At 42.1% G+C, this 13,331-nt stretch overlaps 1 protein-coding gene across 1 annotated transcript in view; it reads left to right on the top strand.

Annotated features, from left to right (window-relative positions):
• Positions 1–13,331, top strand: part of mcama (melanoma cell adhesion molecule a) — a gene marked incomplete at both ends in the record, with an annotated part of 44,962 nt that overhangs the window by 30,662 nt on the left and 969 nt on the right. Inside the window, 12 exons of the mRNA XM_083985948.1 lie at positions 471–699; positions 808–878; positions 1,018–1,105; positions 1,582–1,761; positions 3,456–3,583; positions 5,744–5,888; positions 6,122–6,237; positions 6,420–6,561; positions 7,379–7,509; positions 7,941–8,082; positions 8,846–8,881; positions 13,013–13,142. Of these exons, the coding sequence (XP_083842074.1) occupies positions 471–699; positions 808–878; positions 1,018–1,105; positions 1,582–1,761; positions 3,456–3,583; positions 5,744–5,888; positions 6,122–6,237; positions 6,420–6,561; positions 7,379–7,509; positions 7,941–8,082; positions 8,846–8,881; positions 13,013–13,142 (1,538 nt within the window). The remainder of the gene's footprint in view (positions 1–470; positions 700–807; positions 879–1,017; positions 1,106–1,581; positions 1,762–3,455; positions 3,584–5,743; positions 5,889–6,121; positions 6,238–6,419; positions 6,562–7,378; positions 7,510–7,940; positions 8,083–8,845; positions 8,882–13,012; positions 13,143–13,331) is intronic.

The raw sequence follows: 13,331 nt of genomic DNA, 5'->3' as shown, positions 1-13,331 counted from the left end.
TTACATGATCGGAGACAGGTTTGTGCAGATCAGGACACACAAACATTTACATTTTTAAACCCATGATGTAGATATCACATATAAACTGTGTACCATTCATGTTTGTGTTCATGAGAGTTAAGGATAACAACAATTTCCACCCAGCACACCCAGAAAGAATATATCAGTAAACAATTGGGCAAACCAAAGAGCTCAGCTAGTTTTTGTACTCGTGTCTAATCCTGCTAGTGGTGGTGAGAGAGTTTTTCTCAACGCAACCTGAACAACAAAGAAAACAGAGGGAGCCTTATGCAACCAACCATTATGCAAATGAAATACTGCCTGATATCATAATATTGACACAGACAAGACACATCAGGATCTGTCTGATGCAGCCCATGGGACATCGGGCTTAAAGTAGTTTCAGTTGGTCAATGTCAATCACATACACAGTTTATAAGGTGAAGTGTATTTTGTTTGTTTCCTTGCAGAGAGCTGTCGGTAACAGCTCCCGGGTGAGGATCTTCTACAGCGACAGCCAACAGCAGGTGGTGGACAACAACACAGACTACAGCGGCCGCGTCCTGGTGACTTCAGATCAGCAGGGAATTCACCTAACCATCCAGGACATCCGCCTCTCTGACGAGAGGGAGTTCTTCTGCCAGGTCAGCGGACTGGCTGCTGGGAGTGCTGAGGGCAAGACCCACCTCAGAGTGTTTGGTAAGGAAGTCTGCAAAAAAAGGAAAGAAAAAGATGATTCAAGTCTTTAAGAAGTCAGAAAAATGTTACTTTGTTCCATAAAACTGAAGTGACGTGTGTTTGATTCAGCTCCTCCTGAGGCTCCAGTGATCGAGGGTGTGTCGACTGGAATATCTGTGACCAACGAGTTGCCGTCCAAGGTCGGTCCTCCTAGTCTTAGCTGCTGAGATCGACTAATATCCACAATGACTATATTACATGTAAAATCTGTTGAACACACCAAGTATTCCCCCCTCCCCCTCCTTTAAAGAGGACTTTTCAATGTGACTCTCCTTCCAGATTGCATCATGTGAGGCTCAGAACGGCTTCCCTAAACCCAACATCACCTGGTACAGAAACGGCATGCCACTGATGTCCACACCGGGACGTAAGTGCTAACAGTCATTGAACAGCTGCATCTGCCATGTAACAGTCCTGTCTTCCACATGGTTGGATTTCAGGCCATGACTTTCCCCTAGGGATGTTCTGATACCGATACCAGCTTCAGAAATGTCTCAGTCTCTCAGATCCTGCAGAAAATGTGGGATCAGGCATCTGCAAGTACACAAATCTAGGCACAGATCCAATACCATGCCCCATTATGTAGTTATGAAATTGCTGTTTACCGCCATCGGAGTCTTTGCTTGTTTAGCAAGACCATTTAATACTGTCACTGTGGAAGTTACAGACTAAAGGTATTTTATTTTTTTAAAGTCATATTTAAACAGTTTTTCAAACCAAAAGCATCTCAGATACCTGGGATGTAAAAATGTGTTTTCTTATCTGTGGCCTTTAACATTAAAATGTCAGTTCTGGCTGTGGTCCATCACTACATATTGTCATGTTGTCATGTCTGTGCTTCAGATGTAAACGTATTGATCCTGATGACAAGGGAGTCCAGTGGCTTCTACTCCGTCCAGAGCACACTGGAGTACAAGGTGGTGAAGGAGGACAAGGACGCCCATTTCTCCTGTGAGGTCAGCTTCTTTGTCCCGGGAGCCATCAGGACAGCCGAGTCCAACAGCATCAACATCACTGTTTTCTGTGAGTTTTCATATTACAGTTGAACCACTGATAATATTGGATGTCATTGATAATAATTGTCCCAGACTCCCAGTATAATCATTCTGTCATCTTTGGGAGGTCCTACCTCAGTCTGGTCAGTTCAGTGTTTCCTCTGCTGCTCAGGTTTTTAGGTACAGATTCATTTTGCTGTCTTTTCTTTTTATTCTGCTTGTCAGTCAAATTATTCCTGTGCTACCTCTGGATTAAGACAAATTGATTTTTTGCCGGTTAGATTTTTTTTTCAGCAGTCCCTCGACAAACCAGATTAAAATATACTTACTTGAGCAACCTGCTAATTGACAGTGAAGTCTGAAGGGAACCATGAAGACGTCATCATCTGAAAAATAAGAATGTTGCTCTTTCACCTTGAAATTAGCTGATTTATAGATGTTAGTTTCTAAAGTGGCTTGTTCCAGTTCCACATCCACATTTTTTTCCCTGTTCATGTTTATGTTCATGTTCTTATTTGAACATGAACATGAACAGGGAAAAAAATTATTCACCATTAGAAACCTTCAGGCTTAACACCGTACTCTGTAATTTATACGTATCTATAGATTTTTTATTTCATTAACACTTTGATCAAATTTGTAACATCTAATACTGTTATAAGCCTAATTTCTATCTCGTTCATTTATAATTCTATTGATTTCAATCAGTTTTTCTATCTTAATTCCAGCCATTGCTTTAGATTAGCTTTTTCTTTTACTTTCTTTTTTCATTTTACTTTCTCTGTATTATTTTAACATGTGCTGTGTAGAAAGCTTTGCATTGTATCCGTCCCTCAGCCTTCTGTTGCATTTCATTTGGCCAACTCACTGGATGTGAGACTGTTGTTGGAAGACGTTTGTTTTTCAGTTCCCTACAACAGATGCTAATGCATTGGTCAAACCTGCGAGCTGTTATTAGAATATTCATGAGCTGCATCAGGAACATTACAACCCACGCATCCATGAGAGTGCTAGAGATAACTTTCAAAACTCTGTGTAAAAAGCACAGCACTAGATAGACGCTCACTGTTGAGGTTATTTATTATATACAGTGTTCTTATGTATTCTGCAAATGTTCTGCCCTCCAGCGCCTGTGGCCTGTTGTTCTGGTTGTTATGAAGATGGAAAATTGTCACTCCCTCATTCCCCATGACTTGTCTCCACCTTTACAGTTTTATTGCTTTGAAATAAATTACTTAGCTGCTCCTAAACCAATTACAGAAACAGATTCAGTCATTTAAAGGGGATTTTCACCAATTTTACTCATGAAATACAAAGTCTTTTTAAGATGTGGGGGAGCTTTCTGTGGACAGAATAAAAAGATTCTTGGAGCTTGATAATAATGTCTACATGTCAGGATATCGTGGCCTTTGCTGCTCTCATTTCTTTCATTTTTAAGGAAATGCAAAGCTGAATACCTCTTCAAACCCTTTAAATAGTCACTAATGACATATTAATTTAAATTCCTATCATCCAAAAGCATTTAAGAGCTGCATTATTTCCTCTTTCCTCTGTCAGCCCATTGTTGTTTGAAACTGTTTTGTGGGGACGCCGAGGCAGGCAGAGCCAAACACAGTCTGTGCTGTCAGAGCGTTGGATATGGCCTTGTTAAAGTGACTTTAGCAGCTCACTGAATAAGCCTGCTTAATTTCATTTTGTGTGTGTGTGTGTGTGTGTGTGTAGACCCCACCACCATGGTGGAGCTGTGGAAGGAGTCGCCCCAGGGCTTGGTCAAAGAGGGGGATACTGTGGAGCTGCGTTGCCAGGGTGATGGCAACCCCCCGCCGCCCTTCATTTTCAGCAGAGAACAAGTAAGAATGGAGGGTCTTTTCTCACCCTAAAACTCCCCGAGAGAGAAAGGGTGACACACAGGAGACATGTAGGGAATGTTTTTGATATGCAGAGCTCACAGGGCCCCATGTAGACATGAGTGTGCAAGGTCTGTGGAGGCTCTGTCAGCTCTGACCCTGCAGATCCAGGCCGGGGTCTGAGACCGGAGGCCACACTGACGGGGCTCATGTGTAGGACTCATTCCCATGTCAGACACTCACCCATTGTATGTGCGGACAATGCCGACGACTCAGCTGACTGGCGTTTTAACTTTTCATAACTTGGCCGTCATGGACATTTGGTGTAGTTGTTGTAACCACTCAAGAGTTAAATGTTTGTTTTGTGTTGCGTTTCACTTTGTCAAAACTAAATTAATGCTGAGATCTGGAGACACAGTCAGTCTCTGCAAGACATCGCTTTAGTCAGCCAAAATATCTGTGGAGACTGCGAGACAACACACAGAAAACACAGTTGTTATGTGGATGAAAAGGACCATGCAATTTTGCTGTCATAAAAGCATTACTTACTAACAATTCCCTTTTTTGCATGAGATTCTGCTTTGGTTTTCAACTACAGTAGTTTAACAGATAGCTGTCACTGAGCTTGGAGAACCACCCATCCTACCTTTCCAGGCTTTTGGTGGGGGCCATAATGTCCTCACTTTGACTTAGGATCATGTTATTACACAAATGAACTGGTTTTACTGTTACAAGGTTCTCGGAGTTGACTGTGGGTGTGAACTGTGTGAACAGAGATTTTTGCATTAGCCTTTACTTTGACCTGAGAGTGGTACCATGAAAGTAATAGATCGTTCAATGGTTAATCTATTATGGGGTGAAGAGTAAAATCACTACTTGAACACTTAAGCACTCATGTTCCTGTTATGATACAGATTGTCTTATAAAAAGTGAATGGGCTCTTGTTATTCCTTGAAGAGGCCCACTGTTCTCCTCATCCTGTTTAATACTTAAAGGGTCAAGGGCAGTGTGGTTTTGTTCTTTAGGTATATTAAGGTTTTCCAGTGTATGTCTTGGGTGTCTGCCTTTGGCTCTAATTTTAAACGGGTGTGTTATCGTCCAATCTATGTTTTTTTTTTGTTCTATAAAAACATCAGCCTGACTCAGTGTTGTTTGGACAAAGTGATTTTTCTCACCACCTTTGTGTGAGTCCTGTCTGCTTATCGATCCCAAATATCTTTTGTACTTCTGTGCCTGTTTTAATGGGACTTTAACAGAATCCACGACAGGTGCATCCTCAGCCGTCATGCTACTCCAACAGTTACATTTTGAGACATTGTATATACAGTGTCAAGCTATGGGAGGTTATTGCAGTTCATGTTGTGGAGATGATGTATGACTACAGTAAGTTTCATGACAGGTCATCCTGTAACTGTCAAGATATTTCACTCTGGACCAAGGGACAGTGAAATGGATGAACCAGTCCAATTTTTACTCAAACTGTCAGTTGTTTACGGCCATGAGGCTCAGTTTTGTCCAAACATACTCAACATACTTGTACAAACTCACAGTTTTATCTTGTAATGAGCAACATCACTGACACTGTGTGCTTCATTTTTACTTTAAGTGGGTGCAGATACCAGGGTTAAATATTTAGGATTTATTCAAACACAGTCTCGGAGTCTGGCCACTTGTGGTTGTTGCCTTAATGGATTCTGATGTAAATTGTGGCTGCGTCTGTAGCTGTGTCCCCAGATCTCAGCTGTGTTACCATAATGGCCGAAACCAAGAATAGAAGAAAAAAAAAACCCTGACACCGAGATCAGCTACTGGCAATACGTTTCACATGTCAACAGCTCTTTATTTTTAAAGATGAAAGTGATGAAATCATGCGTCATTTGGGAAAAGTATGATTTTAGGCTGCCAACCAAAGCTGGATTTTCACCCTGTGTTTGATCGCTGTCTAAGAGGACTCCAAAGATTACATGATGCACCAGTGGGCGGGTTTGATACGTCAGCTGTTTTCCACCCACAAACTCTCTCTCCACAAAATTGAAGGAACTCAGTCACCTTTTCAGTGTTATGCTAACGTTATGCTAACATGGCTCACTTTTATAGTTACTTTTCTTTGCACTCATATGATCCCAGCATGAAACCAGGACACAAACTGAGCATTTGTTGCAGGACCCGGACGATGAGCTGGAGAGCAAAGGAGACGTGTTGGTGCTGACAACAGTGTCGCGGAAAGACAGCGGCATCTACCAGTGTCGCCCCCTGGATACTGACGGATACATCGACGTGAAGGGAGAAATGCAGCTGACTGTGCACTGTGAGGACCAATCACACATGACATATATCTAAAACAACTTAAAGACACTAACAACGCAGCACTTTTCCCTCCTCCTGCTGCTCCTACTACAACTACTACTCTGCTTCTCATGCAAAGCTGTGTCTCCAGCTCCATATGATCATCTGTCTCCCTCACAGAAAGAAACACAAACTATTAATCCCACACAACATTGTGACGCTGTCCTCTGTGTCTTTTCTGTTTGCCGTCTTCAGACTTGGACCCAGCTGTGGTCGTACCCAAAGACTCAGAGGTCATGCTTAAAGGAGAGGATCTGACCGCAACCTGCAACGCTCTGTCCTCCCTGAAAACATCCACCGTCTGGTACAAGGTTTGTACATTTTGGACTGGAAAATGTTTAGACTAGTTGAAAGCACACAAACAGTCTCATAGCAACACATTTCAGTGCAGCACAATATATATACTGTATTATTTATTTTTTTTCACTCTAGAGCACAGAACAGAATTAAAGATCCATTGTCTCTCTCTGTGTGTGTCTGTGTGTGTGTCTAGGATGGGCAGCAGGTGGGTAAGGGGCACACGTTGCACCTGCATGACGCCACTTATGAAACAACAGGGGAGTACATATGCGAGGTGACCGTTCCCTCCCTGCCCGCCCTGCACACCAGCGGCTCCGTTCACATCATTGTCCAAGGTCAGTTCTCCCTCTGCACCCACTCACCAACTTGTGTTGTTGACCTGCGGTGCCAAGACACTCTTTCAAGACTTTTCCATATTAAACACATAGCTGAAACCTAAATGTCTTTTTTGTTATTGAGGTTTTTTTTTTCATACTTGCAGTTCATGCATAGAAAAGAGTGGACTTGGAAGAAGTTAAGGCAGAAAAGTGAAAATACCTAAAATAGAAAGACAGAAAAGTAGAAGTTGGTAAATAAACAAAACATGTTTCTATTTTAACTTTCTCTAGTTTGTGTATTTTGGTTGTTAGACAAGTGCACATTCTTGTTGTAAGACTTTTTGAATGAGTAGCATCTGTAGCGACTCTCTAAATTGATTCTCTAAATTACCCTGAGAGCTCTGATTTGAAACACCTGTGCTAGTGGCTGTAAATGTCAGCCAGGTAGCTGCTGCTGGCCAGTGTGTTGAAACCTTAATCTTTAACACTTCTGAGTAATGAGAGGGCGGCCATCCTCCTCTTTTCCCACATTAAAAACCCATCAGGACAGAGGTGGACTGTGCCATTTTGGGCCACCAGAGGGCTTTTAATGTGAAACATCTGTGCAGGAAGTGTTGAGTTGCATTGACAGTAGCAGCTCAGTATTTCTGTTAAAACTCCGAGTCGCGCGTCATGACTCATGAGGATCATGAGGCAGAGCTGAGTTTGGAGGAACAGAGAATGAAAACAGGAGCAGATCAGAAATTGATTTGTTACTAAATTATAATGAACTGTTTGAGAGTCAGTGGCCTGCACGCTCAATATTGATCTTGTGTGTGTGTGTGTGTGTGTGTAGGTGGTCCCCAGCTGGTGGGAGTGGATCAGGAGGTGCAGATGGAGGAGGCGACAGGCAGGATGGTGAACCTGAGCTGTGAGGCTCAGGGTCATCCACTGCCAAGCATCTCCTGGAACATCATCGGCAGCCAGGTACCTGCTCCAACTCACAGCAGGCGTTTATGGAGTACAGCAGGAGATACAGTTCAATGCAAATCGTTGTAGTACACTCACCAGACCCTAGTTCTCTTTGTAGTAATGTGAACAGTGGGAAAAACAGTAGATAAGATGTTCTGTGATCTTGTTTCCCAGTACTGATGCTACCGATTGATAAAGTTTTATAAACAGCTGTGGCATGTTTCCTGTTTTGGGGGTTCTTTGTAGCTTTATTCTGGCCACAAACAACAGATGTTGTGAAACAAAGAATATAAATCTACAAAAAAAAAAAAAAAGATAATGTGGACAATAATTGTGCTTTGTCTCACAAGCTTCATTTTGCCAGCAGCAGTCGATGCCCCGTGTTGTACAGAGAGAAATGTTCACATTATCATTAACAAGGTGTGTGTGTGTGTCTGTCTTTGCAGAACTGGCATGAAGTGGTGAGCCGGGCGAACGAGCACATGGCCCACAGTGTGGTGTCAGTCAAAGTCACCTCGGACATCAGCGCTCAGTGCAACGCTTCCAATGACATGGGCACCGAGGTGAAGGCGTTCAGCATCAAAGCCAGTAAGAGCCGTTCACTAACCCTCACTGTATAAATGAATCATGATGAGCATTGATGGGATGGAGACAGAGCCACCCCAGGCGTTGAACCTTTTTTATTTATTTTTTTATTTTTTTCTGAAATGGTACAATTTTATGTATCGTTGGCCTTTAGAGCAAAAACCACCATTCTGCATTTTAACAAATTCCATACATTTTTCATCTCAGGCTTTAATCAGACTCGACAGAACTGACAGGACCACTGTGCTCACACATAATCTGATGCCTGGTGCACGGACTGATTGAATAGCTTTTATCATTGTAGAGTTTACGTACATCAAACCTGATGTTGTACTAAGCCCCAATCCCATTTCTCATTCATACCCCTTCACCTACCCCCTGCAACAGAATGATTCCTTGTGAAACCCCCACATAACATACTGTAATACTTTATCATATGCATTATAATGCAGTAATGTTTGACAAACAGTTAAAAACGTATTCACTGCTGCCTTGATTTGAAGACACAGAGTGGAGATGTAGGGCTCAGAGAGAGGGCCGAGGCGTAGAAATGGGACTGGGCCTACATCCTCAGTGTGGCCTACAATGAACTTCTAATCTCACATTGTCTGTAGACTCCATTACACATTACACAGTCAGCTCTAGAGGAACGTGGGATGGTGTGTGACTGGAATCACATTAAATATGAGACGAGTGTGTGGGTGTGTACTGTGGGTAATGTTGGTGGACAGCTGCCCACTCTAAGTGTTGTTTTACTTGTTCACAGTTCCCAGGGTCACCACCTCTGCTCCCTTCTCTCCTGGTAAGATTGTCGCCCTAACGTCTCATCTTCATGTCGGGAACTTTCCCTCTTTCAAGGTCTCTTCTGTCTCAGTGTTCACACTTTAGACTGAGTTCTGTCTGTGACAATGAAGGGTTGGAGGACTGCATCCATTATTTATGACTTGCATGCACAGACTCAGTAACAGGACTGTCTTTGGTTTGCTGGCAGATCTTTGGGATGGCCTGTGGGCGTATTAAATATTCTGCTTGATATAGTGAAAAATCATAACAGCAGCAAATTCAAGCACCAACACTTACTATAAGACTTGGGCCAAATGCTCTGCAGTGGTAAGAAAAAAACCCACTATTTGTACATTTTGTCGTTTTTTTTTTTTTAAACGAACTCAACACATTAGACACACAGCCGTGACTCATGTTCACTGACTTCTCCAGACAGTCTCGTGTTTTATGGTGGATTTTTACATACCAGGAAAAAATGCAGTTAAGTATGTACTGTAGAGGGGCATTATTATGAGGCTATTTTCTGACTATGTCTGTGCCGTCACTTCATTCCATTAAAATCTTCACTAGCCTGTGGGGAACACAATGGGCACCCGTAAAAAAAAACAACAACAAGAACGTCAAGTACATCTAGAGCAGAGTGTTCTTCTCAGGAAATAAATATTTGCTTGCTTCTCTAATAATTCACTGAGAATCTCTTTTTGGAGTCACACATTCTGTTTGACTGGACTGAAATCACGTCTGCAGTCCCTCAGAGCAGAGGGTTTCTACACACACACACAACAAGAGGTGGCAGGGCTACTTCAGTTTTAAATTACATCACTGTTTTATGACACTGGGAACCAGAGAATGAATCACACTGTCTCAGTCTGGTTCTCACTTTTTCTATATTCAGCGTTTCCAAAGGCTGATCTGGCCCATTCCGAATACAGACACTTAAAAAGCCTAAAATGATTTTGCCCCAAACTGATGGTAAATGGTAAATTTATGAGTAAATGTGTATGTTAAATAGAATCAACTGGAAGCAGCATCGTCCACCCAGAAATTCAAGAATAAATTAAAAGATGATAAAAGCTTAAAAGCAGAGTTAAAGCTCCTCCTTGTCTCTGTTTCACTCCAGCTGTACATTTAGTCCAGACACAGGGAGTCACATGTTTTTAGATCTGAACAGAAAAGCAATTTCTTTACTTTATTTACATGAAAGATCCACAGGACACACAAATAAATCAGCCCATAAAGCACCTCTGTCAGGTTTGGAGAAATCCTGGATGATCATCTTGTAACATTATGATCAGAAACCCATTTACATCATTTAATTATAACGTCCTAAAAAACAAGAGGCTGTCTGAATGTGACATGTCACAGAAAGAAAAGCACATTTAGGCCTATATAAATACATGAAATGACTGATGGCTGAGCGGCTCATGTGACTGGTGAACTGAACGGAGCCGTCGTTAATGTTATTCGTAACACGTGAGTTTGTTCCTTCCGTGACCAGTGAAGAGCTGCTGTGAAAAAAAAAGCCAATTAACACAAAATGTATATTTGTGCAGTACCAGTGGATGGTGTGTACATACTGTATGTTGTGCAGGAGAAGCACCGTTTTTCTTCTGTCCCACCTCTGTGTGACCTGGCTCTGTTTCCTCATTAAATGTAAATGCTGAGGTAGCTCACCTGGTGGAGTGTGCACCATTAATAAGTCTATTCTGTAGTGGTCCAGGTCGAACTCAAGCCCAGACATACGTACTCTCTCTTTCTCTCTCCTAACCTTCCTGTTTCTCAATGGGACAGCACCTATCAAAACATTTAGGGCAAGTCGGCCTAAAACTGGGGCACCAGAGTGATCCACCTGGTACAGTAGGCTACATACCCTTAGGGTTTTGTCCTAACCCCAGTGGTCTGGGTTTGAATCCAACCTGCCTCCCTCTGCTGCATGTTATCCCTAACTCTCTTTCTTCCACTTCACTGTCTCTCTCACACAAATGAAGGTATAAAAAGGCCAAAAATAACTTTAATTCAAAACAACGTGTACATGATCACACTATGGAGAGGCTGGGACAGTGTGAACTTCAGCTGTTGAATGGAAGCAGTGTGTGGGTGTCACTTCATGTTTTTGTGGTGGTAGTAGAAGTAGAGCACTGACTTTCTCCTCATTCAATCATCATCTTCTTCATCATCATCATCATTATCGCCGTCGTCGTCACCGTCATCACGAACACACTGTTTTGTCATCTGGAAACACTAACACTAATCTAACAGCAGTGACCCGTGGTGGTCCAGTGTGTTGTTTGCTTTGTTGTTTACAATAACTTCTCCTGTTTGCAGTGTCAGTTGCTGCTGTGTTAGTTGTGGTCGTCTTGATGTGGCAGTGTCATGAGCACAGTTGTGTATTATTACAAACAAATGGCAAATAAATCTCTCCCTGTGTATTTTGAGAAGCTCTGGGACAGGATGCTCAGATTGAGCTGGTGAAATAAAACCTCTAAGGAATGCAGTTTTTTTGCACAATTGTAGGCACCAGCGGACATTTTGTTTGTTTGTTTTAATCTGAAAGGATATATAAAACAGAACAGAAGTAGACAGACAACACCATCTTAAACTTTCTTTTGTTTGTGCTTTTTTCCACTTTGTAAGTCACTTAGTCAACCAGAGTGAACTTTTTCTTAATTTTCTAAGTGTGTGTTTGAGTTAATATGTAAATTTCCACATCATTGCCTCCTTGATTAATTGTGGTACTTTTTTCAGAAAGGAGAAGAGTTAAATGTTTTATTAATACCAACAGTTTTAACAGCTCTACAGAGGAGCTTATTGACAATCGAGAGAAGAAGGCATGAGTTTGGTGGATGATGGACTCAGCCCCCCTCAGGCAGTAGGTAGAGTAAATATCCTGAAAGCAGGGGAGATCTGCACCAGTGATCTTATTGGTGGTGCTTGGTAGTCAGGTTAGCCAACCACACTCTGCTGCATCAGTGCAGTGATACGATTTCAGCAGTGTCTCCGTTTCCTGCCTGAAGCTCCTCAGCCTCCTCAGACAGGAGCTGGGTTTACTTAGATTAGATTTCATGAGGATGCAGCTCAAGCCAGAAGTTAGAATATAGTGAGTTTCACTCATCACAACCACTGTTTGTGTTTTTGTATGATTTAAGAAGTAACTGCATGTTAACATTTAAAAAGAGGCTAATTTTTCTTTTTGCTGTAGGGCTTCTTACTTTGGGAATTAAAAAAACATGTAATTTGCAACTACAACCGATAAAGATGAATCGCCTGAAACAGAAAAATATCATTAGTAATCATAGGAATATTTTATTGATATTAGATGTTAGATGAATACAAGGGAATAAAACATGGTGGACAGCAGAGTAATTAAACTAAACTGAACTGTGAGAGTACAATGATCAATTGAATGAACCCCCTGCAGATGCTCTGTTTTTCTTTTGAATTGTTACTTGTTAATATTCTTTGTGTGCCGATAACAAACGTATCCAGCACATTATAAAGTTAGAGCGAAGCTTCTGGATGGATAATTTGATCTAAATCAGGTCAGTTATTAAGGCTTAAGGTCGCAGACATAGAGAAAAAATAAATCATTCTTTTCCGCACTGCAGCATCCCCTGTCACTTTAATAACACTGAAATATAACGTACATAATTTCACGCTCGGCTAATTATTTCTTATCCATGAAGAAATGGACTTTGTCAAATAAGCCGCTTAAAAGACAATGTAGTAGAAGTGTTGTAATTTGAAGGTGAAGAATCGACCTTTTCATTATTTTAAAAAGGGCACTTCAGCAATTTAGTCGCGCTACTCTCTAAAGTTGGGAGACGTGCCAGCCAGGGACGGACTCAGAGGTCGGAAAAGTGTGTGTGAAGGGACAAAGACAGCGGCTGCTACACAAACTCCACATCTCTGGTTTATATGTTCACTGTATGTTTCCTTCCTTCTGTTTTCCTTTACCGTCACCATGACTGGCTGTCCAACAGGCCAGTGGCTCTACCCACTCTGTCACTATCACCCGTGGTTGCCCAATCAGCTCTGAGCATCACTGCGGTCACTGTGTATCTAAGATGAGCAGTATCGCCGTATTGTTGGACTGACACTGACGTTGTTGTCTCTCTGTCTCTGTTATGTCTCTGTCTCTGTGTGTGTGTAGCTGAGGGCAGCGGAGTGATCATAGTGGTGATCATCCTGTGTCTGCTGCTGCTGGGCATCCTCGGCAGCGTCCTCTACTTCCTCCACAAGAAGGGAAAGATCCCATGTGGACGCTCGGGGAAGCAGGAGATGTGAGTACTGTGTGTCTGTCTGTAGTGTCTACACAACCACACAACACTTATTTAAAATGGTGGTGATACTCTATACTGTTCACACTGTCAGCCAAACCAACCATGAAATGATCCTTGGAACAAGTGTCCCCTGTGTGGTCAGAGCCTGATAGATCTTGTTTCTCTGCACTGAACCACGTCGTAGCTGAT

The sequence above is a fragment of the Trachurus trachurus genome (genome assembly GCF_905171665.1).
Source record: "Trachurus trachurus genome assembly, chromosome: 14".
Classification (NCBI taxonomy): domain Eukaryota; kingdom Metazoa; phylum Chordata; class Actinopteri; order Carangiformes; family Carangidae; genus Trachurus; species Trachurus trachurus.
Note: the sequence above shows the minus strand (reverse complement) of the source record. Positions and strands in the feature narration are given on the sequence as shown.